Source organism: Crocuta crocuta, unplaced genomic scaffold, assembly GCF_008692635.1.
Source record: "Crocuta crocuta isolate KB4526 unplaced genomic scaffold, BGI_CrCroc_1.0 scaffold830, whole genome shotgun sequence".
Classification (NCBI taxonomy): Eukaryota; Metazoa; Chordata; class Mammalia; order Carnivora; family Hyaenidae; genus Crocuta; species Crocuta crocuta.
This window is the reverse complement of record NW_027531513.1, coordinates 1,490,343-1,513,482: the sequence shown is the minus strand read 5'-3', so window position 1 is coordinate 1,513,482 and position 23,140 is coordinate 1,490,343. Positions and strand designations below refer to the sequence as shown.

At 43.5% G+C, this 23,140-nt stretch overlaps 1 protein-coding gene and 1 long non-coding RNA gene across 3 annotated transcripts in view; one reads left to right on the top strand and one right to left on the bottom strand.

The window, feature by feature from the left end:
* The window catches only part of SPTBN1 (spectrin beta, non-erythrocytic 1), a 196,865-nt gene that overhangs the window by 92,487 nt on the left and 81,238 nt on the right, over positions 1–23,140 (bottom strand). The window contains exon 1 of one of the 2 annotated variants that reach the window (XM_077772354.1): positions 17,366–17,903. The exons of the other annotated variant lie outside the window; for it this stretch is intronic. Within the exon in view, the coding sequence (XP_077628480.1) occupies positions 17,366–17,474 (109 nt within the window). The 5' untranslated portion in view covers positions 17,475–17,903. Of the gene's footprint in view, positions 1–17,365; positions 17,904–23,140 lie in introns of those variants that run through there. 2 annotated transcript variants of the gene reach the window in all.
* Positions 6,926–14,444, top strand: LOC144238558 (uncharacterized). The gene is made up of 3 exons (XR_013337154.1): positions 6,926–7,079; positions 8,065–8,122; positions 13,951–14,444. It is a non-coding gene; the product is annotated as an uncharacterized LOC144238558 (long non-coding RNA).

The following is a 23,140-nucleotide window of genomic DNA, read 5'->3' as shown; positions in this document are numbered from 1 at the left end:
CACCACCAGGCTGGAGTTTAGGTAGGGACCTACTTTTCCTTTTCTCTGCTTGAGGATATAGCTTTTCTTTTGCTTTCCTTCTCCTCAAGAGCCTGTTAGTTTCCAAAGGGGCTGATTCTATGAGCCTAGAGGACATAGAAGCCAGAAATGCTTGTGTGTGTTTTGCTTTTTGTTTGTTTTTTGTTGTTGTTGTTTTGTTTTTTTAGCAATGGGCATCTACCCAGCAAAGCCTTACAGGTACATTTGGTGAAATCATATTACCACTGGTTACTAGTACTACCATTAATACCTCCCATACACTTATTTGTGGGAGCCTTCATGTCTGTGTCAGATGATGATCTCACAGCCTTTTTAAAATTATTTTAATGTTTTACTTGTTTTTGAGACAGAGACAGAGCATGAGTAGGGGAGGGGCAGAGAGAGAGAGAGAGGGAGGGAGGGAGGGAGGGAGGGAGACACAGAATCTGAAGCAGGCTCCAGGCTTCGAGCTGTCAGCACCGAGCCCGATGCAGGGCTTGAACCCACGAACCATGAGTTCATGACCTGAGCCCCATGAGTTCATGACCTGAGCCGAAGTAGGATGCTTAACCAACTGAGCCACCCAGACACCCCTCTCACAGCCCTTTCTAGTGGGTGAGAGAAATGAGATACATGACAATTGTGCAAGGTCACTTTACCAACATCAGCTGCTAAGCACCTCATTCCCTGTACCGATGCCAACATTAGCTATATGATGGATAACAAAAAGAAGGCTAACCCCCCAAATAATAATAATAAACATTAACAATGGAAATGGAAGGGAAATATATATATCTCACATCCTAAGCAGGTGTTTAGCCATTCCAACATGCCTCACTGTTTTTGTGGCTCCCTCTGGTCAAAGCACATCCCTATCCCCCAGCACCCACCATCTCATTACCTAATCCTGGTCCTAAAGTTGCAGCTCAAATGTCAACTCCAAAAAGTCGCTCTCACATCCCACAACCTAGGGATGTTATGTGCACATCTTAGAACACCTGCCACTTTCTACCTACTATTCCCTTTTAGAATGTAATTCAAGGGAGTGACTGCCTCTTACACCAGTGTTTCTACAGTGTTTAATGTCTTAACTTCCTCACCATGACACTCACCTGCTGAATTGTTGATTAAACAGGTGGATGGATTTGATGACTCTTTCAGCAGTGTTAGAGCTATAAAGGTGTTCTTGCATTCATCCACAGCACTTATTCTTCATTACTTAGCAGGCACATGCTACTCTATCCCAACACCCAGTCTGCAATGGTGTATCAACTAGGGTTCTTTATAAGCAAGTGGCTTCCAGGTTACGCCAAGTGAGTTTTGAGGACAAGTTCTAGATAACAACACTTATCGCCAATATAAAGAAATGGAAGCAACAACTAGAGCCAACAGCTGTCTTCCTGGGCCTACATGCATCTCCCCTCAGCGATGTTCTAGCTTTCAGTCACAAACTGAGCCATAGCAGCAAAAGGTGAAGCAGACCTCAGTGACATGAGGTGACATCAAAACAAAAGACCAATATCACTACCCAGCTTTCTCTCTAACTCTGCCACGATAACCTAAAAACTGAGCCAGGTTCTGGAAGCTGCCATAAGTACCCACCGAAACATGTTTCTTTCATGCTACAGGTCAAGTCCTGTCTCACACAGGACAGCAGAAGCATGTTGGGACCCAGCTTTCCAAATGTATGTAAACACATTTTTCCCTCCCCTTTTCGTTCAGAGATTTATGGACAGAGATTCAAATGAGTCCTTGATACCTTACAGTTGAGCTGTCCTATAGTCTGGATGTCACTGAGTCACCACATCATTTAAATCACAACAGATGTCTAGCTGCAGGTATTTCATGTCTAACAACTCAAAATCCAGAGTTCTCAAAGTACGGGCACTGGGTCTTTAGTCACATGAATGTCTATAGGTATCTTCAAAGAGATCCTGATAGACCAAGGCTTAATATCACCTCAATTTGGGCTATCACATGGCTCAACATCCTCCAAATATCCTAAATGCATTTATCAAATGCTGTATCCAATGAAACCAAATGAATGTCAGCTCTGACCTTCAAGATACACAGATGCATTGCCCCTCCGGCAATATTATGCCCCTTGCAATATCTATGATAAGCAGTTTAGCAGACTACACTGTTTTTAATGGAAGGATTTACTCATCAGTAGCAAGCAGTTTGATCGGAAATTGATACTTGAGAAACCTGACTGATGAGCCTTTCATTTTTAATCTGTGTATTCAATTTGTTGCTAGGTTAAGTGTGACACTTTAAAACACCTATGAATTTGGCTGAATCCCTAATAAAAATAATACGTGTTTTCAACAAAATGTAAACAAAATTAAAATCAGTAAAATCTACCCATGTGCTGATAGACATGTACCCTATGCCTTGCTATCTGCCTCTACCTATATAGAAAAAAATACACAATTTAAGTTCAAAGAAATGTTGAAAACAGCCCCCTCTTGCTGCAAAATTTCGCAAAATCACCCATTTGTCACTTGTTGGCTAAGTGGTCGTGCCATCTCATTTCACCTTTGTAATCTTCAGGTTCCTCAATTCTCAGGGCAGATAGGACACCACCTACCTGAAGAGGCAACTGAAAGAATAGTATACAGGATATAAGCACCTGGTTCATACCTGACTCGTGCTGGAAATTTCAACCACAAAAGCCTTTTTTTTTTTTTTTTTTTAAAGTGACATTCAGTGCAGGATGTCAAAGAAGCACGTGGCTGAACTCTTACATCACAGGCATCAGTGGACTCATGAGCAATGTGGTGGCAGGGCTGTGACCTCTGATTCCAAGCCAGCCTGCACTGGTCAGGCCCTCACAGCACCACCAGCTTACCACATGGTGACACAAGCATGACCCATCCTGAACACAGGGCGGGCACAAGTGACTTCAGCACAGCACATTATCGGCCATCCGTAGGCTTTCCGACCCTGGGGGAGAAGGGCCAGAGGCAGGAGGAAGGAAACCACATCATAAATCCCACACCCATGGGAGAGGATGCTTTCTGAGGAGCAAGGGCTGAGGAAGCTGCTTCAAAGCACACTCAAGAAACTGTGTGGGCTGCTGCTAGTAGAGGTCCAACCGCTCTCTCCACACCTAGGCACGCCTAGAGCCTCCCAGGAAGATAACTATCTCCATAGAGACAGCGTGGAATGGGGCTCTGAGAGCACACAGCCGGGCGTGATCATGGGCCCGCCGCCGTCTACTGGCCCCGTGACACTGAGCAAGTTTCTTCATCTCTTCAAGCCTTGGTTTCCTCATCTGTAAACAGAGATAACATCTATGCCTATCTCTAGCATTCCTCTGAGCGTGCAATGAGGTAATGCATGTAATAAATGGCACAGAGTCAGGTATTTAAGTAGTCAGTAAATACAGGCAACTGTTCTCGAAAAGGTCTGTTTCCTTCATCAGACTCGTTCAGTGAAACTGAGAACAGAGTCTCGCCATTTGTTTCCCCACACAAAAATTTCTTGGATTTGATTATGAATTTGTATTTTTCATAGGGTGCTCACACACAATATTGTAACTGATTCTCAAAGCAACTCCTGGATGAGTAAGGAGGGCAAGTGTTCTCCATTTTGCAGGGGTATAAAGCACCCACCCCATCCTTATATTTACCCATTCAAATCCTATTACAAACACCCTATGTGTTTTCCTGTCTCTTGACTTGTTTGTGAGCCTCAAGAGGGAAGTTGTACCCTAGTGCCTAGCAACAAGCTACAGAGACACCCTCTAGAAGGCAGAATATTAAACAGGAGTTGAGTAACACCAATTATTATTCTAACAATCATGTCTCCCACTGCAATAGTTTTGTTGGATTTTAATGCGGGGGACCTTAGCAAATGACTTACATTGTAAATTCCCACTAGAGAAGGGGAAATAAAGAGAGGAGATCCCAAAGCCAACTGCTAAATCACTGAGTGACATGCGCCTCAGTTTCCTCTCCCAAAAACCACTGATGAGCAGAAGCACTGCTCCTTATCAAAGAAAAAGTGAACAAGGATCCACAGCATAACTTATGTTTGCTGTGAGCTCATAAGGACAATGAGGTAAGAAAGGTCACTTCAGAATCACTGGATGACAACACTGGCTGAGATGATACCTGGACCCACCCTCCCATCTGACTGGGCACATAGGTAGGCCAAGAGTCCCGAAGCCAGCCAGTGCTCTAGTGGCCCTCCCTCAATTCCAGGCCCTTCCTTTCCCAAAAAGCCAACTAGTAAACTACCCTAATAAAGGCTGCAGTATGTGGTTCTGTGGCCAAGAACTTCTAGTCAAGCCTGACTATAGTCAGCCCCACTGCTGAATGGCTGGGACTTTTAAAAATTGCTTCCTTGTGTTTCAAATGAAAAAATAACCTCCTGTCTCAAAATTGAAATCATATATATTTGCAGAGGAAAACCAATGATTTTTTTTTAAGGAGGGGGTAGGGGACTGAAAGTCACTGTGGGCTGAGAAGCAGTTCTTTGGCCACAACTAGTTTTCTTGTGGCTATCTCTTCAGTTTAAAAAGCCAAGCTTGCACATTAATCTGGTATCTCCATTTCTGAGGCTTTGCCTCTATTTGCTCAGAGTATTATTAACTGCCTGGCTTCCAGAAAAACATTACTCATGCTGTATCACTGTGAGCAAAGACATATTTGCAGTTAGAAAAGCTACCTTCATATTACAGTCACACAGTATAAAAATCTGAATGAATGGCTACCACACCCAGAACAATGGATTTCAATTTCGCAGGGTACTTTTCACCTCTCTGGCTATGAAACTAGATTACATCAGTGTGACCCTAACCCCCTCTGGTCCAACTACTCTTGCCCCATCTAACTCAAAGAGAAAAAGGAAACAATAACAACAACAATGGGACAACCTGATGTCTAATTAACTTCTGGGGAACTGTTACTACCTAAGTACTTCAGTACCATGGGCTTCGTTCTCTCCTCGGCAAAGTTAAATCCCCCAGCACCCTGCAGACTATAGGGACTGTATGAGGAAGGTCCCTAGGGTCCTATCAAAATTTCATTTTATCAAAAGAGTAAACAGACCCAGATGAGACCTTCCTGAAGTTGTAGCTTAGCTACATCACAGAGCCAAAACCATTATCATATGATGCACTCATTCATTCAACACATTATTTATTATGTGGCTGGCGAGGCCACTTCATTTCTCCGGGAGAGGAGAGCCCACAGGGAGGAAGACTAGCTAACTCACTTTAAAATAACTATGTATGCATTACTGCCTTCGTTACTTCACTCGTTCATTATTTACATGTCAAACACTAGGAAGGCATACTGGGATGAGCAAACATACACAGACCTTGTCTTCTGTACACGGTAACAGGTATTTTCATATGTAAGTATGGTGACCCACCGTCCAGCCTGCCTGGGACTTGGGGAGAATGCCCATAAAGAATAGCCAGTGTTGAAACTGGGAAAGTCTCTGGCGGACTAGGATGAGTTTGTGACCCAATCAATATGACGTACTAATTTAAGTTTTACAGCCACCCCAAGGGCTATTCATTTTTCCCAGTTTTTAACAGATCAAGAAAATGGGGTCCAGGGAGGTCACTGGTGAAGCCAGGATTTGATGCTGGCTTACGTGACTCCATGGTCCATGTGCTTTCCACCATGCTGCACTTCTGAGAGACACAAGGTCCAAAAACCCAACACTGCCTAGCACGGTCCTGAGCCTTCTGCACCACACCACCACAGCCAGGTTCTGATCACTCTCCTCCTCTGCTCCCCCAGCCACTCCCACCCAGTCTCCACCACAGACTGTGCAGCTGCGATTTCATCTGCTTGGCAGTTGTTCACAGATAATGTGTAATCTCCCTCTACCACTGCAAGACTCAACTTTTTATAGCAAGTCGCTTAAACCTCTGTAGGAATAAATGTCTCCTTCAATAGAAATCAGGGCACCATTTTCAAGCATCAGAAACATACTTTGCACTAGACTTGTACTTACCTCTCAACTACTGTACACTGAAACTAGTGATATACAGAAACTCACTGGCATTTAACAGTTCAAACAGACTATGCAGACTTTCAAGGACTTCATATACATTAAAACAGACCTTCAAAGTTTCTCTTAAAAAAAAAAAAGAAAGACTAATTCAAAATGTCAAGGCCAAGATAACCACCATTTGCAAATCCTCAGTGTCACCAAAATAAGGTCTATGGTTTGTATAAGGATTTCAGGCAAAACACACACACACTCCAACTAGTCTGTACTTAACCGACAGCTCTCACTCCAAAATTCCAGCACAATTACACTCCATAGGGGGTAACATTCACCCAAATAATGACACAGCCTATGTAATTTCCTTGCCACCAGAGAAGAACAGAGCCTGCAGACTTTTTATGTTTTGCTCACATTCTTCATGTATAAAGCGTGCCTCAGTGATCCTCAAATTAACTTTCCACTTGCATCATTTCAGTATTAAAAGAGACTTTAAGGCCGGATCTTTCACAAGGCCTTTGTGAAACCAAATATAGGCTGGCCTGTGTCTCCATGCTACTGTGATTACTGGATTTACCACTTAAAGACCCTATGCCTCTTGAAAACAAGGTTGGGGCAGAGAGAGAAAGGCTAAGAAAGGCCTTTCAAAAGCACACACAGTAGAGGCATTCACCAATCTGCAGAGGGCGGGTAATATTAGTTTGGCTACAGTAGTTCTCTCTGACAAAGTGCTGGAGGCTCTGGCTGCAGCAATAACTGCTCTAGATGCTTTTTATGAACTTGGGAAAGCCAGCACCATTGTGACCTTCAACCTACATCAAAAGTCATCAGACTCAAGTGACTGCAGTCAACCTTTTGTTTGTTCTAAAGGGGAACATAAAAGGGGGTGTTTCAGTTGGGTGCATTTTCAGGCAAACCACTCTTCTGACATGCTGAAGGAAACCACACCCAGAACAGGTTTTGGCTGGGGGTGGGGTAAGATACCCAACTTAAGTTCAGCAGACTGGCCCCTGTTGGGCCCCACTTTGCCATTTAACCGGGACCTGTAATAATAATGGCTGCCAGTGATTACTGAGTTCACCATGTACCAGGTACTGTGACCATTTCCATGGAGAACCTTACTTATTCCTACAATAATCTTATTTCATAAAATCTGTATTAGCTTCATCCCAGAGATGAGTGAACAGGTTCAGATTAGTTAAAAGACTGCCCTGATCTAGAAAGCAATTTGGCAATAGGCACAGAAATACCCACATGTAAGTTTATGATATAATGTTAAGTGAACAACAGAAACAAGACACCAAAAAACTGAATCTATGTAATGATTATAATAATCTTAAACTGTACATACATGTAGATAAGAACTAGCGAAAAGTTAAACTCTACTGGGATTGCTGGATCTTAAACTATTTTTTCTTTTTGAATGTGTCATAATTTGGCTATGAAATAATTACTGTATAAAATGAATTTTGGGGGTGCCAGTGTGGCTCAATTGGTTAAGCGTCCGACTTCGGCTCAGGTCACGATCTCACAGTTCGTGGGTTCGAGCCCTGCGTCGAGCTCTCTGCTGACAGCTAGCTCAGAGCCTGGAGCCTGTTTCAGATTCTGTGCCTCCCTCTCTCTCTGACCCTTCCCTGCTCACACTGTCTCTCTCTCTCTCTCTCTCTCTCTCTCAGAAATAAATAACACATTGAAAAAAAATTATAAAATGTATTTTGGAGTAATATAGAGAATGGTTACAAATTAAACTTTTTTTTGGCCCATTAGTGACCTAGCTGTGGTAAGAACATCACCTTAGTGGCCTCCTGACTCACACTGCTTTCATTACCTGTGCCCTTTTCATCAGGAAGGCTCTAGACTGGAGCTAGTTGAGAACAGAAATAGCTTATCTCCCCCATCCCTTATCTTTCTTTCTTTAAGGGGCAGAAACTTCTAGCCATCAAGTTTTCAGCAGGTGTTTTTCCTCCTCCACGTAATCAATACCCACTAATTTTAAAGCTTTGCCTGCAGACTCACAGGAAATGAGCACTTATCAAGTAACAGATACTTAATATATTTTAAATCCACTTTTAACAGCCACACCTGAAGGCACTGCTAGGGAAGTTTGATATACGTGAAGTGGACTAAAGTCTATGTAAGTACAAGATGAACATCATTTATTTAATATAGGTTGATTTTACTAAAATGGAGCATAGGGGAGGGGAATATTTTTGCTTTTAAAAAAAGTTTAAAAGTACGTAAACAGTTGAAGTCATAAAGCAGGTATGAATTTAGCAAGCCTCTACTTCCCAGGATACCACGCTAAAATTCTGAAAAAACTTAAACTGGCCCAGAAAATTGTTTTAATTCTCCATTTATACCAAATGGGTAGGGATGCCTGGGTGGCTCAGCTGGTTAAGCATCTTCTTGGTTTTGGCTTAGGTCATGATCTCACAGGTTCCTGTGAGTTCCTGCTCTGAGTCAGGCTCTGCACTAGCAGCAGGGAGCCTGCGTGGAATTCCCTCTCCTCTCTTTCTCTCTCTCTCTGCCCCTCTGCCACTCACACTGTCTCTATCTCTCTCAAAATAAAAAAATAAGCTTTAACATATCTATCAAATGGGTAAATGAAGCGAAACTGTGCTTTTTTAACCTCACCAATTGCGAGAAAAGCAGATTAGCAAGTACAAAAATCCAAGTCAAATTCTACAAAGATTTAAAAAGCTAGGAATTAACCAACCATGCTTTTAAAGCTCTGTAATCTCCTAGGGTAATACTAAATTTTCTTTAATTAACTATTATACATTTAGATACAAGATTATTTTTATAGTTACTTTAAAATGCTCTAGATTACCTGAAAGAAAAAAGCCAACAAAACTTTTAATGTAGACTAATATAAAACACAGACTTTAAACCTCAGAAAGGTCAGAACCTATCTGGAACTTTTTCACTCTATGCTCATGGGGGTAAAGAGGCAAGCAGAGATTATTTTCAAGGCAGCACTTTTTTTTTTTTTTTTTAATGTTTATTGATTTTTGAGGGAGAGACCGAGCATGAGCAGGGCAGGGACAGAGAGAGAGACGGAGACAACAGAATCCTAAGCAGGCTCCAGGCTCAGAGCTGTCAGCACACAGCCCGACTAGAGGCTTGAACCCACAATTTGAGCTGTGAGATCATGACCTGAGCCACCCAGGTGCCCCCCAAGGCAGCACTTCTTAAACTTGAAGGAGCCTACAAACTACCTGGGGATCTTGTTACAACCAAGTTCTGCCTCAGTTGATCTGGGGCGGGCTTGAAGATTCTGCATTTCTAACAAACCCCTAGGTTATCTGCAGAACACACTAAGTAATCAGGTTCTAAGCACCTTGCAGTTTAAAATCTGAGAACAGGCTATGCTGTTTCTCACCCCACAAATCCAACAGTCTCCCAACTGGTTTCCAGCCTCTTTTTCTGACCACTACCCTCTAAAGCAATCAACACACTAAGCAGTCAAACCCACCTTTCTTGGGAGGAAAAAAAAAAAGTCACAAGTCACTATCCTGTCTAAAATCCTTCCGTGGCTTTCCACTGCTCAACTTACCTCCAAACTCCTTAACTTGATTTATAGGACCACACATCCTCTGGCTTTTCAATTATCCTTCTAGAACCCCTCCTACCCACCCTTCCTCGTCTTCACTCTACAAACTCTGGCCACCCTGAATCTGCTATCTGCTCCACTTTCCCTACCCTGGTCCTGCGTCCCTAGTCTGGATCTCTAACCTGAACAACTTTATTCTCCACTTCCTTCCACTCCTCAGTAAGCTCAACCAGCATTTCCAGAATTGCTGAAATACACTTTCTCACACAGTTCCCAACCAGGGGACAGTTCTCATTGAAAAGGTGGCCATCAACAAATTTTTGTTAATAAACTAATAGAATATTAAAAATAGGATATTTAAAAATCAGTTTCATTATTTTATTTCTTAGGATTCTTCTTACTCTAAACTGCCTAGATTAGTGACCAACTACTGAGCTTTTACATGCTAAGTCCTTTGTACCCATAAACTGGTTTAACTGCCAAAGTTTTAATTAAGCCAATCCAGCAAAGAACACAGAAGTCAGAAAAATGCTTACAATGCTTTTATTATTTATCTCACCTGTCATTAGTTTTTCATAGCTGGGGGCCTAAGAATTGATAGAAGCTTGTCAGACAAGAGGGAGAAAAGGCACAGAGATCTGAAAAGGGCTGGTTTTCTGAAAATGGCACATTACTTTGATAATGTGCACAAATGTAATTCTACTTTGAACAGATGTATGCCTGTGAAACTATCGTTAACTGAAAACTTGAAGTTCTGTCACTATTCATGTCACCTTCCAGAAGACAGAAAACAAACCCTAAAATCCGTATTTAAAAATTTTTTAATGTTTATTTATTTTTGAGAGAGAAAGAGAGAGAGAGAGAAAGTGCATGAGAAGCGGAGGGGCAGACACAGATACAGAATCCAAAGGAGGCTCCGGCTCTGAGCTGTTAGCACAGAGCCCAACGTGAGGTTCAAACTCACAGACCACAAGATCATGAACTGAGCTGAAGTCGGACGCTCAACCAACTGAGCCACCCAGGTGCCCATGAAATCCCTATTTAAACTGCTATGCAATGGTGGACTTATTAGAATTCATTCATATGTAGAAGTTTTCTTTAAAAGAAAAGATGATGATGGAAACATATAGTACATGGATGTTTTCAAGGAAGCTTCATATAGATTATGGCAGCTAGTTTTCAACACAACCCTGGAAGGTAAACTTGAGAGGTATTCAGATAAGGAAAGCAGCCCAGATCTTCAGAGATCCAGGACAGGGCCCTGGCCAGGTGCTGCCTGCCTCCCTTCCAGTTACCAAGTTGCTGGGATTTCTGGTTTTACAGTTAAATGCAGTAGATTATTTTCTAAGAACCTAAATGGAACTAAACGAGATGCCTTACAGAACTGTACTCACAACCTGCAGATACTATTATCTTTATCTCTAGTTTTTCTTTTNGAAAGTCGGACGCTTAACCAACTAAGCCACCCAGGCGCCCCTATCTCTAGTTTTTCTAAACTTAGATCTTTTTGGATTGGTCTTCACACCAACTTGGTGGGCAACTAGGACAGTAACTGACCCATCTGGCAGATGAGGTAGCTGAAGCCTGGAGGGGTTAAATGGCTTCTCTAGTTTAGTGGAACAGAGGCCATTCCTGACTAAATGCCTTTTCCACTATTAAATAATTTTGTTCTAAATATACTTTTTCACAACTCTTCATTCTTCAATAGATCAGATATATTATCTGCTCCTATGAAGGAGCAATTCATGCAGTTGGCTCCTCCTCTTCACCAAATTACAAAGACTGCATGAATGATCCAATAAGGGAGTATTTCTCAAACTTGAGTGTGCATTAGAGCCACCTGGCAGGCTATAAAAAACACCTACTGCTGGGCCCCACCCCAAAGTTTCAGAAGTAGGGCCTGAGAATTTATATTTCTTGTAAGTTCCCAGATCACACTGATGCTGACGGTCTGGGGGCCTCCTTTTAAGAACCACTGCAATAAAGTAGCCCATAATAATAATTTCAGTTATTTACTCTTTATTACTCTTTAACAGACTTGGTAACTGTTACATGTAAGACTTTTATCTTTATGCCCCTACGCTTTGGGAAAGTAGGGGGAAAAAAAAGGTAAATAAACTGTAACCAAAAGCAGTGTGTGAAAATCACAAAATAAGCAAGTGCTTAAACTTTAAATCTTATAGGAAGGGAATCCAAATAAAGATTCTGACCTCCTCTCCCCACTCTGGGAATACTAAGAATTAAGCGGCATCTGAACTGGAACTCGAAAGTAATAATCCTGACTTGAGAAAGAATTCCAGGTATAAGCAGCTGGAGATCAGGGTGTCAAGGGCAGGGAAAACACAGGGTAGGTTGAGGGAATCCTGAGTACTGCTGAAGAAGGAGTAGCAGAAGCTGTAAATGGGAAAGTCGGATGGAGCCAAGTCACAAGGGAGTCAAGTCCCAAACCTTTTTGCACAGAAGTCTAAATCAGGGTCCAACAGTAGGGAGGCTTCAGGAAATCAAAGAAAGAGACTAAAACACAGGTAGAGGCAGTGGGGGGTAGTGAAGAGATCCCTTTCTGGGCCCTAGGCTTGTGAAGAGGTGACAGGAACAGAGTCATCAGAAAGCTTCCTCAGCAGTCAGATCATTTAGTCCTATTTCCCTACCCTAAGAAAACTGGTCTCTCTCCCTCAAAGGGAGTTATCAGTCACCTCCCTCTTCTTGCTGGCTGGCCTCCAACAGTCTTTAAATGGACATCCCAGTCAAACTACAGATTTAAGCTAAAGGAATTGGCATTCCTTTGACCATGAAAGTTCCTGGTCCACCAAAACAAAGAGCACCACATGTCCAGAATCTGAGCAGTCCTGAACTCATCAATTTTCCATGCCACCACAATGCATTCACGATATCTGGGGGACGGCTGCTATGGCTCATACCTAACCCACTTTGTTCTAGAAGAAATAAAATTTGGAATCTGAAAACCTGGATTCTGGAAAGGTAGTCTCATACCAAATGATATGCTTATTTACCTATAAAAAATATTTACCCCGGAGAAATATTATTAAATACATGCACACTCACGTAGAACATACTAAGTACTACATCCCATGCTGGGTACTTTGAATAGTCTCATTTAGTTAATTATGCAAGATGACACATATTAAAGTTAAGTGCTGTACACATTAATAGTAGTTATTATTACTACATCATTCAAAAAGGATTCTAATTCGCAAATCTGTTAAGAACTTCCAAATTTTAAGGGGCCCTGGGTGGCTCAGCTGGTTAAGTATCCGACTTTGGCTCAGGTCATGATCTCGCAGTTCAAGAGTTCAAGCCAGGCATCGGACTCCGTGCTGACAGCTCAGAACTTGGAGCCTGCTTTGGATTCTGTGTCTCCCTCTCTCTCTGTCCTTTTGCTCATGCTGTGTCTTTCTCTCTTAAAAATAAATAAACATTAGGAAAAAACATTTTAAAAAAAGAACTTCCAAATTTTAAGCTGAAAGTCTGGTAAACTGTTAAGAGGATTTTTTTTTTTAATTGGTTAATTGTCCCACAAAGTTATCTGGACTGAGAAAAGCTATAGTATAATATTGGCAGGTATCCAGACCAAAACACCAATCTTGTATACTTTCATTAAACCCCAAAATGCTCTTATAAATCCTGGTCCCCACCCCCAAAAAACAGTTCTCATTTGTCACCAACTCTTTCCACTGTCACAACAGGAAATATATGAAGGCTAACGCTGTATACCTAACAACTTTAACTTTTCTACATGATGAGGAAGGTATAAGTCCAGCAATCTTCTTTCGCTAAGGCTTAAACATTATGTAAGACAAACATCTTAAGTACCCAAACAAACTGGCAAGTTCTTAAAAACTTAAGACCAACAATATTCTTTCACCAAGAGAAGAAACCAGGACCAAAAAAATATGAAGAAATGCAATAAGGCAACTCTGAGATAGCAAGTAATATATTGCTCTGCAGTTTCCCTGTGTCCCACCGAAGACAGACTACTCCATAACTCCTAGACAGTGGGACACGTTCATTGAGCCAGAACAGCTAAGAAAAAGCACCTTCTCCCAAAGTACCAGGTGCTAAATGCCAGGGTTAGGCTACAAAGAAGGCAGAAGAAATTCATGTTGATGCTTTTCAACTAGATCCTGTCTTCATTACAACCCCACTGCCAGGGCCAAAAGAATCAGTGCTCTGGAAGGCAGGCAGGCAGGCGAGAGCAAACCGGTTAGGGTGCCCATTTCACAATGTAATCACATTATTATTATTATTATTATTGCAGAAATAAAATATTATTAGTATCTAAAAGTCTAGGAAAAGAAAATTAGAAAACAACAAGGTACAGCCTGAGCTCAGTAATGCCTGTGACCCCGGTCAAGCTATTTGATTGTCTTCTCATTTTTAAATCTCCTTAGGTGTGTTACAAAGACAAGATACCATATGTAAAGCTCCTACTAACATGTTTGGGACACAGTAAGCACTCAATGAAATCTTTTTCCTACCAACCACAACAGAGGAGACAAGAAGCTTTATGGAATAACTGGAATGTGAACAGAGTTTTAAAAAAATTATAGGAACAATTTCTGCAGGTAAAATGGAAGAGTAGGGCATTTAAAGCGGAAGGCAGACGATGAAGGCAAAACCCAGGGTTTGGTTTTATGAAAAGCTGCAAGTCTGCCTACCTGGAAGATCTGACTGGAATGCAAGAGGCGAAATATGAAGTATTCAGAGTTCGGGCCATTTGGGGGAGGGTCCAATGCCAAGTTAAGGAGTCTGGCATTTAATTTACACCTTAGGCACAAGCAACAGTTCCTGAATAGAAGAGTAGCAATTCCTATAGGGAATTCGGCTGGTTGATTTGAAATTGAAGAAAAGACGTTATGAACCTGTTACTACAAACACATTTTTTAAACATGTCAGGTTGAGTTTCTGTGTCTTAGCATTTCTTTCTTATTTGGAAAAAAAAAAAAAAGAATAACGAATCCACCTTTAAAGACACATGAACAGGTTCTGAGGAAAGTGGTAACTTAATTCTACAGATGAACAATTTGAAAAAGAGAGAGAATGCACTTTGGGTGTGTCTGTTAGGTGTGCTGGGTGTTAGTGGTTAACATCTGAAGCCATCAGAGGCTGAAGGTCCTGTCTCTTGTCTTACCTAGGCCTGGAACACCAGGGTGATAAACATCACTCTACATCTCAGTCCCCTAAATCAGAGTGTAAATAAGTCACACTTACTTGCTTACTAAGTAGACTAAACACATTTTAATATTCTATTCCTTTAGCTACAACATCAAATCTCATCCCCTGGTTCCTCCTGGAATTTTTAGGATCAAGTGTAAAAATATACGAAGCCAGCAAAAATATCTCCCATGAAATCACAGTACCCTCAGAAATAAATGTCTCAGGCGTAGACGCTAAATGAATAAATTCATGTAAGAGACATTAAAAAAATCAATTCAGAGGACCAGTGTACCAATATTGGGTCATAAGTGCCAGGAAGGATAATACTCAGAAGAATAAAAAATGAGGGAGGGGGAGAGGGGCAGCTTTGGAGGCATGCATAAAATTAAATCAGATGATATAATCTATATATTATCAAAGATGTGATGATTGAAAGAACTACAAATACAAACTGGGGGTAGGAAATGGAACAAGTTTTAGCAAAAATTCTTCTAAAGTTGCTTAAAATGCAATCAGTTCCATTCGACGTTACTAAGGAGGATGCAATGTTTGTAATTCTCCTGGGATCCACCATACTTGGAAGTTAATTCACCCTTTCTCAGTTTCTCAACATGGGTAGTTTTCTGTTACAGAAATACTAACACTAAACTTGTGTAACTCCTAAACCACAATATTCAGAAATAAGAAAGTTATCTAGAACTACATTAGGGAGCAAAAGTCATTTAAAAAAAAAAAAAAAGCCAGCAAACAAAATGCAAAGCCCACACCTTTTGAAGGGATTTCCTTGAGAAACAGTAATGAGTGTGTGGTGATTTTGGTTTTTTAATTTCAATTTTACTCTATCCAGGGAGGACAGTTTAAGACATTTCCTGTGTGTAAGCTCCACCCTTCTCAGTGAGCAGTTTTACAACCATCCTCAAAACTTTCAGATAACGGCTTTTTGTTATGGGTGGGCCTTTGAGAACACTGCTCCCCACACCTTACATCTCCTTGGGTTTGCATTTCTTTCCTGAGACTACACGAGTGGGCTGACTGGATGTTGGTAATAGATTTTCTGATCAAGGATCTGCCATCGAGTGCTTTCTCCTTAGCGGGTGACACAATGAAGCAGGGAGACTTCATCATGCTTAGAGGAGGTGCATGCTGAATTCTTAAAACCCAGAGCTATGGAGCTTCCAGCACAGACCCAGAAGATTAAGAGACACACCACCATTTTTTTCTTTACCATTTGCTAATGTCCCCTACCTCCTGTGCCTCCAACCCAAGTTTTCCCAAAAAGCAAAGTCCACCTTCGAAGAGCTTAAGGGGCATGCAGCAAAGACACATAACCACTCCCTGGGGGGAGTGAAGCTTCCTCTTAGCTAACCGACCCAGGAATGCAGCACAGACTAGCAAATGTTTAAAACCACGTCCTGTTCTGCCTCTTGTTTTCCAGAAAAGTGTCATTACTGTCAACTATTTCACAAGACAAATAAACCTGTGAATGAAATATATCCTCCCTCCCCTTCCCAATGAAAACATTCTAGGATTGAGCTGCTTCCTTCCTTCCTCCTCCTCACAGGAACCACATTTGTGGCACCAAGAAGAGTTAAAATAAGAAACATACAGTGTGCGAAGGCCACTTTTTCACAGCATTAGAATCATTCCTGGCCTACTACTGATTCCAGGGGCTTCCAAACGGAAGGAGTTCTGTTTTCAGTTATTAGTTCTTTTTCATGTACTAGCTCTGAGAAACCGCCAGCCAGGCCTGCTGCTTGGGCAGGGACAGCCAAGGGATGCAGGGGCCACCCCAGCAGTGGGCTGCAGGCCCATCATCCCACACACTGCTGCACACAGGACCCCACTCTCCATAAAAATATGTGCGGTAAAATACTGGATTCATTCAATTATTTCAGACTAATATAGACGCCAAGAAACCTATAATTGATCCAACTAATCCAACCCATAGCATTGGAATGACAATAACTGGCTTTCATTATAAATTACACAGCCTACTAAATTGATGGGAAAGGCTCTCCCCAACACAATACATCAAAAGAGTTAAAATTAAGCTTCAGAATCAAAACTGTAATTTACCCAAGGCTTAGGAACAAAAAGACCACTCCCTCCTCCCCTTTGCTATTGTTCTACAGGACTGGGTGTCAAGCAGTGCACTTTTACACCTTTAGGATTCCCAGAGGTAAGAAGCTGGGGGGCTGGGAGACGAGCAACCCGGAATCTAATGCTTGCATACTAACAGGTCTATTAGCATTGATCTACTGAGCTGCAAAGATGGCTAAAAGGACAGAAAAGGTGTGTGCAGTGAGCAGCAGATACCTGACAACCAAGAAAGTCAAAAGGATACTGGGGTAAGGGGGGGAGGGAGGAGAGAGGGAGAGAGGGGGAGAGGGAGAGAGGGAGAGAGGGGGAGAGGGAGAGAGGGGGAGAGAGAGAATGGGGCTCCAAATGGAGGCTTTTCTAGAGTAGAGAGTGGGAAAGTGTCTCTTTTAAGCAGTGAATGGGGTGCTCGCAGCCAACCAGAGGCTTTGGGGCTGGGCCGTGCGGCGGCCCGTCTTCATTAGGGTCACGTACCATATGGCACAAATAAAACCTCGGAACCCCCGTAGGCGCAGCCCCACGACAGGCCCGGCCTTCGGGAGGGCGGCTTACCTTGTAGCTGCTTGAATCTCCCTTCCAGCTGGTTGTAGTTGTAAGGCACCTGCCCCGTGTAAGCTGGCGACAGCGGCCCTGAGATGCTAGACGTCCTCTGCAATTCCATTATGCCCGGCGTAACGCCCCGGCGGGCTGCACGGTGGAAATCCCGCTCCGGCCCCCTCCTACCCCCATCCAACACACAGCAGCTTCCGCACGGCTTGGCTCCCGGTCCCTGTAAAGAGGGCTGGACCTCAGGCAAGCCCCATTCCGGTCTGAAAGTCCAGCAAGCTGATCTGATAGGAAGCGGGCTGCAGTAGGGTCCACCGTAGCCCGGCCAGGAGTTACCACTCACGCATCTAATTCCTTGTTGTTTTCCTTCCTTTTGTGGCTCTCGACTAGAAGCGTGAAATAAATTGCCGAGGAGGGGCGGGAGGACGGAGGGAGGAAAGAAAGGAGGTGCAAGTCCCACTTTAAAAATTTTTTTTAAATATGGCCAATCCTAAGCATGCCCCGATCGCCAAACACAGGAGCTCACGGGAGCAGTACACACACCTCCNCCGCCGGTCTGTAATTTAATCAGGAGCCACTCTCCGTGCGCTGGGCGGTGATGTCACCTGATTAGCATAACAGCATTGTAGGGGAAACGCAGGCTGTACCACGAGGAGGGGCGCGGGGGACGCCGGCCGGGCGGCAGCCCCACACTCACAGGCGGCCCCGGCATGGCCCGAGCCGCCTCCGCAGTGCCGAGGCCGCGGACCCCCGGGCCGGGCCCAGGACGCGCCCGCCGCGGTGGTACCTTCCCAAACAAAGCTGCTGGAATTACAATCTTTTGTTGAGAGCCTCATGTAACGGAAAAGTCTCCGATTACTATCACATGAAAAGGAGGCGGCCCGGGCGGGTGAGGAGCCCCGCAGGTCCCCGGCCGGGGCGACTCATCCACTCCTCAGCGTCCGCGGAGACAACGCGGCCACCGGGGCCGCGCACCTAGGTGCACGCGGCGTCCCCACTGCGCGGGCGCCAACCACGCGGCGGCGGCCCAGCCGGCCACGGCGTGCAAGTGAGACAAAGTCACTCCGGCCACAGCGAGGGGAGGTGTGAGTTCATAGCTCGAACAATCTCCTCAGGAGACTTCTGGGCCATCACAAGATGTTTAGCGGGAGGTTTTCGGGTATAACACTGGCCCTGTAATACTAAGTCAATGCTAGATTGACGGGAGCACTGATTTGCAAGGCATTGTGGGAGAAAGGTACACAGGTAAACACCTCGAGGATCCCTAAACTGAGGAGTTTACGCCCTGATGAGGAGATTAAGAGAACAGAAATTATCCTCAAATCCTACTTTGATTTGCAAAATGAGGTTCCTGAACTTCTGGCTTCTTCAAGACCCTAAAACTCTCAACTTCTCCCACAAATCTCAAAAAAAAAAAAGAAATAAAAATCCTGTAGAGACAGTAACAGTGGTCAAAATGGATTTTGGGTAAAGAACTGTTTTTTCTTCTCCTCACCCTCAACCCCTCTTCCCTAACTACAGGCAGAAAACAAATCACATATTTGGCTTTTCCACATGGAACCCTGCAGCAATACTCACTGAAGACTTGGGTAATTTCTTCCTCAGGGATTCCAATCTGCACTAAAGAGGTGGGCCTCCAGGTTTACTTTAGTCCCCAGGGCACTGGTAATTCAAGCAACTGCATCTTGTCCTGGGCTAGAGTTAAAACAAACCTAAAGTTTAGCTAAGTGCTCAAATGAGCACCTCCCCCGCCCCGCCCCCCCCCAATTCTCCATTCTACAGGATAGGATTTTTTTATACATCCAGTGTCAACCTTTAGCTTTCTAAAGCCAGGTCCAGGATTTGAAGGCATTTCTCATCATCTGGGATGCTGACAGGAATGTGGAAAATGCGGGGTTACTGGAAGAAGCACCGGACTAGGATCCCAAGATCTGAGCTTCTAGTCCTGGCCAAGCCTCTTAATCGCCTATGACCTTAGAAGAAACCTGGATTCTTTCTAAACCTCCCCTGTCACACAGGGATAATTAATGCCTCCCTTTACAAGGTCAATGAGAGAATGATGTGAAAATACCCTGACAATGATGATATCATTCAAACAGAAGTGTATCTTTCAAAATATACCTCTTGCATATTTTTCCCCACATATCACATCAAAGCTACAAAAAGCTGAATGAAAAATTTTCTCAATTAAGATCTTAAGAGGCCCTTCTTTACTATTTAATACATTATATATTAATATTAAATATATTTCACTATTAAATATGAAGTTTTAAGTCTCCTAAGTGTCCAGCTGTGGGCAGAGACAAGGAGACTGCAAAGTGCTTCCTAATTTACAATGCTTTATTTTTAATCTTTAAGCCACTTAGTGAATAGAGTATGAGTCACCACTCTTCGAGTCTCCCTTTCAGCTCCCTCTGGTATGGGGAAGTAGGTAAAATAAGCTTTCTAATTAGCCAGGTTACATACTAGGTGATGGGGGTAGAGGCTAGGACTAGTGTAGCCACACTCAGTACCAAAGAGCAGACTCCAAACAAGCCAGGCAGAGTGAACGCATACCAAGTAAGAAAGGTTGTGAGGCCGGGGAAGGGTTTAATAACCCTGCGGGGGCAAGAGGTGAGAAGTGGGAATCTATCTGAGATTATGGGGCAAGAGAAGAAGACGACACAACCCTGATGATTCATCTGGCCACTCCAACTCAGCAGTGGGGAAGAGGTAAAGGAAGGCCAGAGGCACTCGTTCTTTATTCCATTCACTCAACTCCAACTCTGTGCAAGAAACATTGCTCAGTGGAAGATTCAGAGATGACTGGGAGATGGGAGAGTTTCTGGCCAAAGGAGATGGGACAGATATGCAAACAGTCTGATACCAGAAGAACAGACAGGGGCCAAAGAAACAGACCTACAAGAGTTCAGGGGACAAGGAAGACACAACTGCCTAGGAAGACAGGTAGAAACAACTTTAGGAGGGGCTGGTATTGTGACCAGACCCTGAAACACAGGTAAGACTGTCAACAGGCAGGGATGAAAGGGAACATCCTCTCCTAGTGTGGGGGATGGGGTGGGAAGCAACATAAATAGAGGCACCAACTGGACTGTCCCAGGAAAAGCACCAGTGAGTGCTACCATCTGACTGGAGCATAAGGGACTGTGAGGCAGGAAGGAAGCCCTGAGGGAACTAAGCCTGAGCAGGGAACTATTGGAGACTTTTCAGTCAGAGGAAGATTGGGTCTGGGTTGGGCTCTAGGGAAGATTATTCTGGCAGTGGTCAGAATAGGTAGAAAGAAGAGAGACTGAAAGCAGCAAGGTCACTCAGGGGGTTATGGGAATTCTCCAGGTCAAAGGACTAGTCAGTGTGAGGCAACAGGAACAGAAAGGAATGGACTGATGCAAGAGTTAATCCACAGGACTCTTCATAACCAACTCTATGTGTGTGGGAGGTTCAAAGGCTAGAGTTGCAGAAGCCTGGGGTTTTTAGAGCTGGCTGCTGGATTAGGGGAGGATTGAACATTTCCTTCTGGCTACACTGAATCTGAGTTACCTCAACACTGAGGGGTGACATGTCCAGAAGTAGTCAAGGATGTGGAGCAAGCAAGAGCTCAAGGCTGAGGAAAGAGTCGGTGCATAGTGAGAGAGACTGTAGTCAGCTTAAACCTGGGAAGGAATTTAAGAGGCAAGTGGCTATGCAGAGAGCCCTCGGGAAGGTCAGGGGCTGTAAGCAAGAAGAAAAAACAGTGGTGATACCAAAAGCGCTATGGAATGAAAATCCAAGAGAAGAAAGACACTTACCAAGGAAAGGGAGTAGCATGGCATCACACTGCAAAAAGAAAAAGGAGAGATGTGGATTGATCCAGTATGGGAATGAGGAGGTCACTGGGGTAATAAAAGCTGAAGCAAGGTTACAGGGAGTTAGAGAATGAGGAGCAAAGGGAAGAACAAGAAGGTAGAGGTGGTCAATGGGAGCGACAGGACCAGGGGAAGGGGCTCTGGGCCAGGCAGGCTGAGCATATGCGCTGTGCACAGGTTTCAGCCTTGAGTTGGCACAGGCAGGAAAAGGCCAGTGGGAAAATGGCTTGAAGGTATTGGCTGGGGCAGTCAGCCATAGCCAAGAGGAAAGATACCCTTACCTTCTGAGGCAGAAAGGAAAGGACAAGGACATTCTGAGGAAGAAAAGAAGAAATGTAGAGGAGTCTACCCAACTCTAACTTAATAAAGCAAGAGGCCAGGAGTCTTACCCACAATTTATAGTACTCTAAGAAGAACCCTGGAGACGCTTATGGCAGGAACACACAGCATGTGAAAGGGAACATGAAGGGAGGCAAGACAGTTTTCAGAATGCTCAGCAGTCAACCAAGCTTTCTGCAGAAACAGACCCTGTGATTTGAGGCTATCCCCTCAATCTTTTCTAATCTATAAAACCAGTGTCCCTCAGCCAGGCCAAGGATATCAACACATGCAGTCAACTCTCTGCTAAGAGTTGTACCTGCTTTAAGTTGCACCAAGATTCCAGGGCACAATGAAAGGTGGCCACCATGGACAGGCACAGTTAGCAACTGAAACCCATGCAACAGGTACCTGCCATCCTTATGGTGCCAGAATAGTAAAACCAGGTTCCTACGGCTATCTGCGGACAGCACACATTAGAAGCGCTATGGTGTAATGAAACACCCAGGTCGACAGGCTCACCCCATCTCGTGAGTGCCACAGAAAACAGAAGTAATTGCATGTGTGTCTAACCTTCCCTGGCCTTCGAATTATCATCTATAGATCAAAGAGGTTGGAGACTATGGACATAAAAAACTCCTTCTAGTTCTGAATGTAACTACTGGTGATAATCTCCCTTCTCTTGGAGACTACTGTTGTAGTCCCAATTATCATCCATCTCCATATAAATGACTGGCCATAATAACAACAGTTATCACATTACTACAGCACTCTGTAATTTACAAAATGCTTTCACGTACATTTTCTCAAGTGACTAAACCTATGAAGTAAGTATTGTGTCCATTTTGTAGATAAGGCAACTGAGATTCAAAGATACTGTGCCTTGCCCAGGGCCGCCACGGCTGATGAACGGCAGAGCCACACCTGAACCCCTTGGTTCAGCCCTGTTTATCCCATGTACTTAGAGTAGAATATCAATTTACTAATGGTTTGTAAGCTTTTCAGAAAAACTATAAAAAACTCAGTAAGTGGTATCATGATACCTAAAACCCAACAAGCAAGCCTCCATATGAATCCCTGCAACACTTAGTTTGGGTCAGGAACAGGCACATTCTGTGCTAGTTCATGTGGAATTTGCTTCTTTGAGGATTCTCTTTTTGCGAATGGGTTTTGTTTGACCTTGTATGTTTGGATTTTGTTCCTTTTCTCATACTAAGTGGACCTATACACTAAGATTCTGTATGACTTAGCATGTAGCATGTGAATAGAAACACTAAGAGATGAGATTAAGCCTCTGTTCCAAGAGGCTTTACAAAGTCTGAGAACTAAAAAAAAAAAAAAACAAAGAAAAACAGACGACCGCTTTCCATGCATCACAACGAGCTTGAAAGGGTAAACTATGCGGTGTTCATTTCCTGAACATCTAAACACTAAGAGGATTGCAATGCCTGAGAGAGGATGGCCAACATGCTAAGATGTGATGGGATTTGTACACATTCAAGGACTTGAAAAACCTACCCAAGAGCTGGGAAAGAAGTGGTGGGAACAGGGAAGGTCAGAATACAACATTTCACATATAAACTGTTTTGCCAAGTTCTCTGCTGTTTCCAGATCTGCCTTT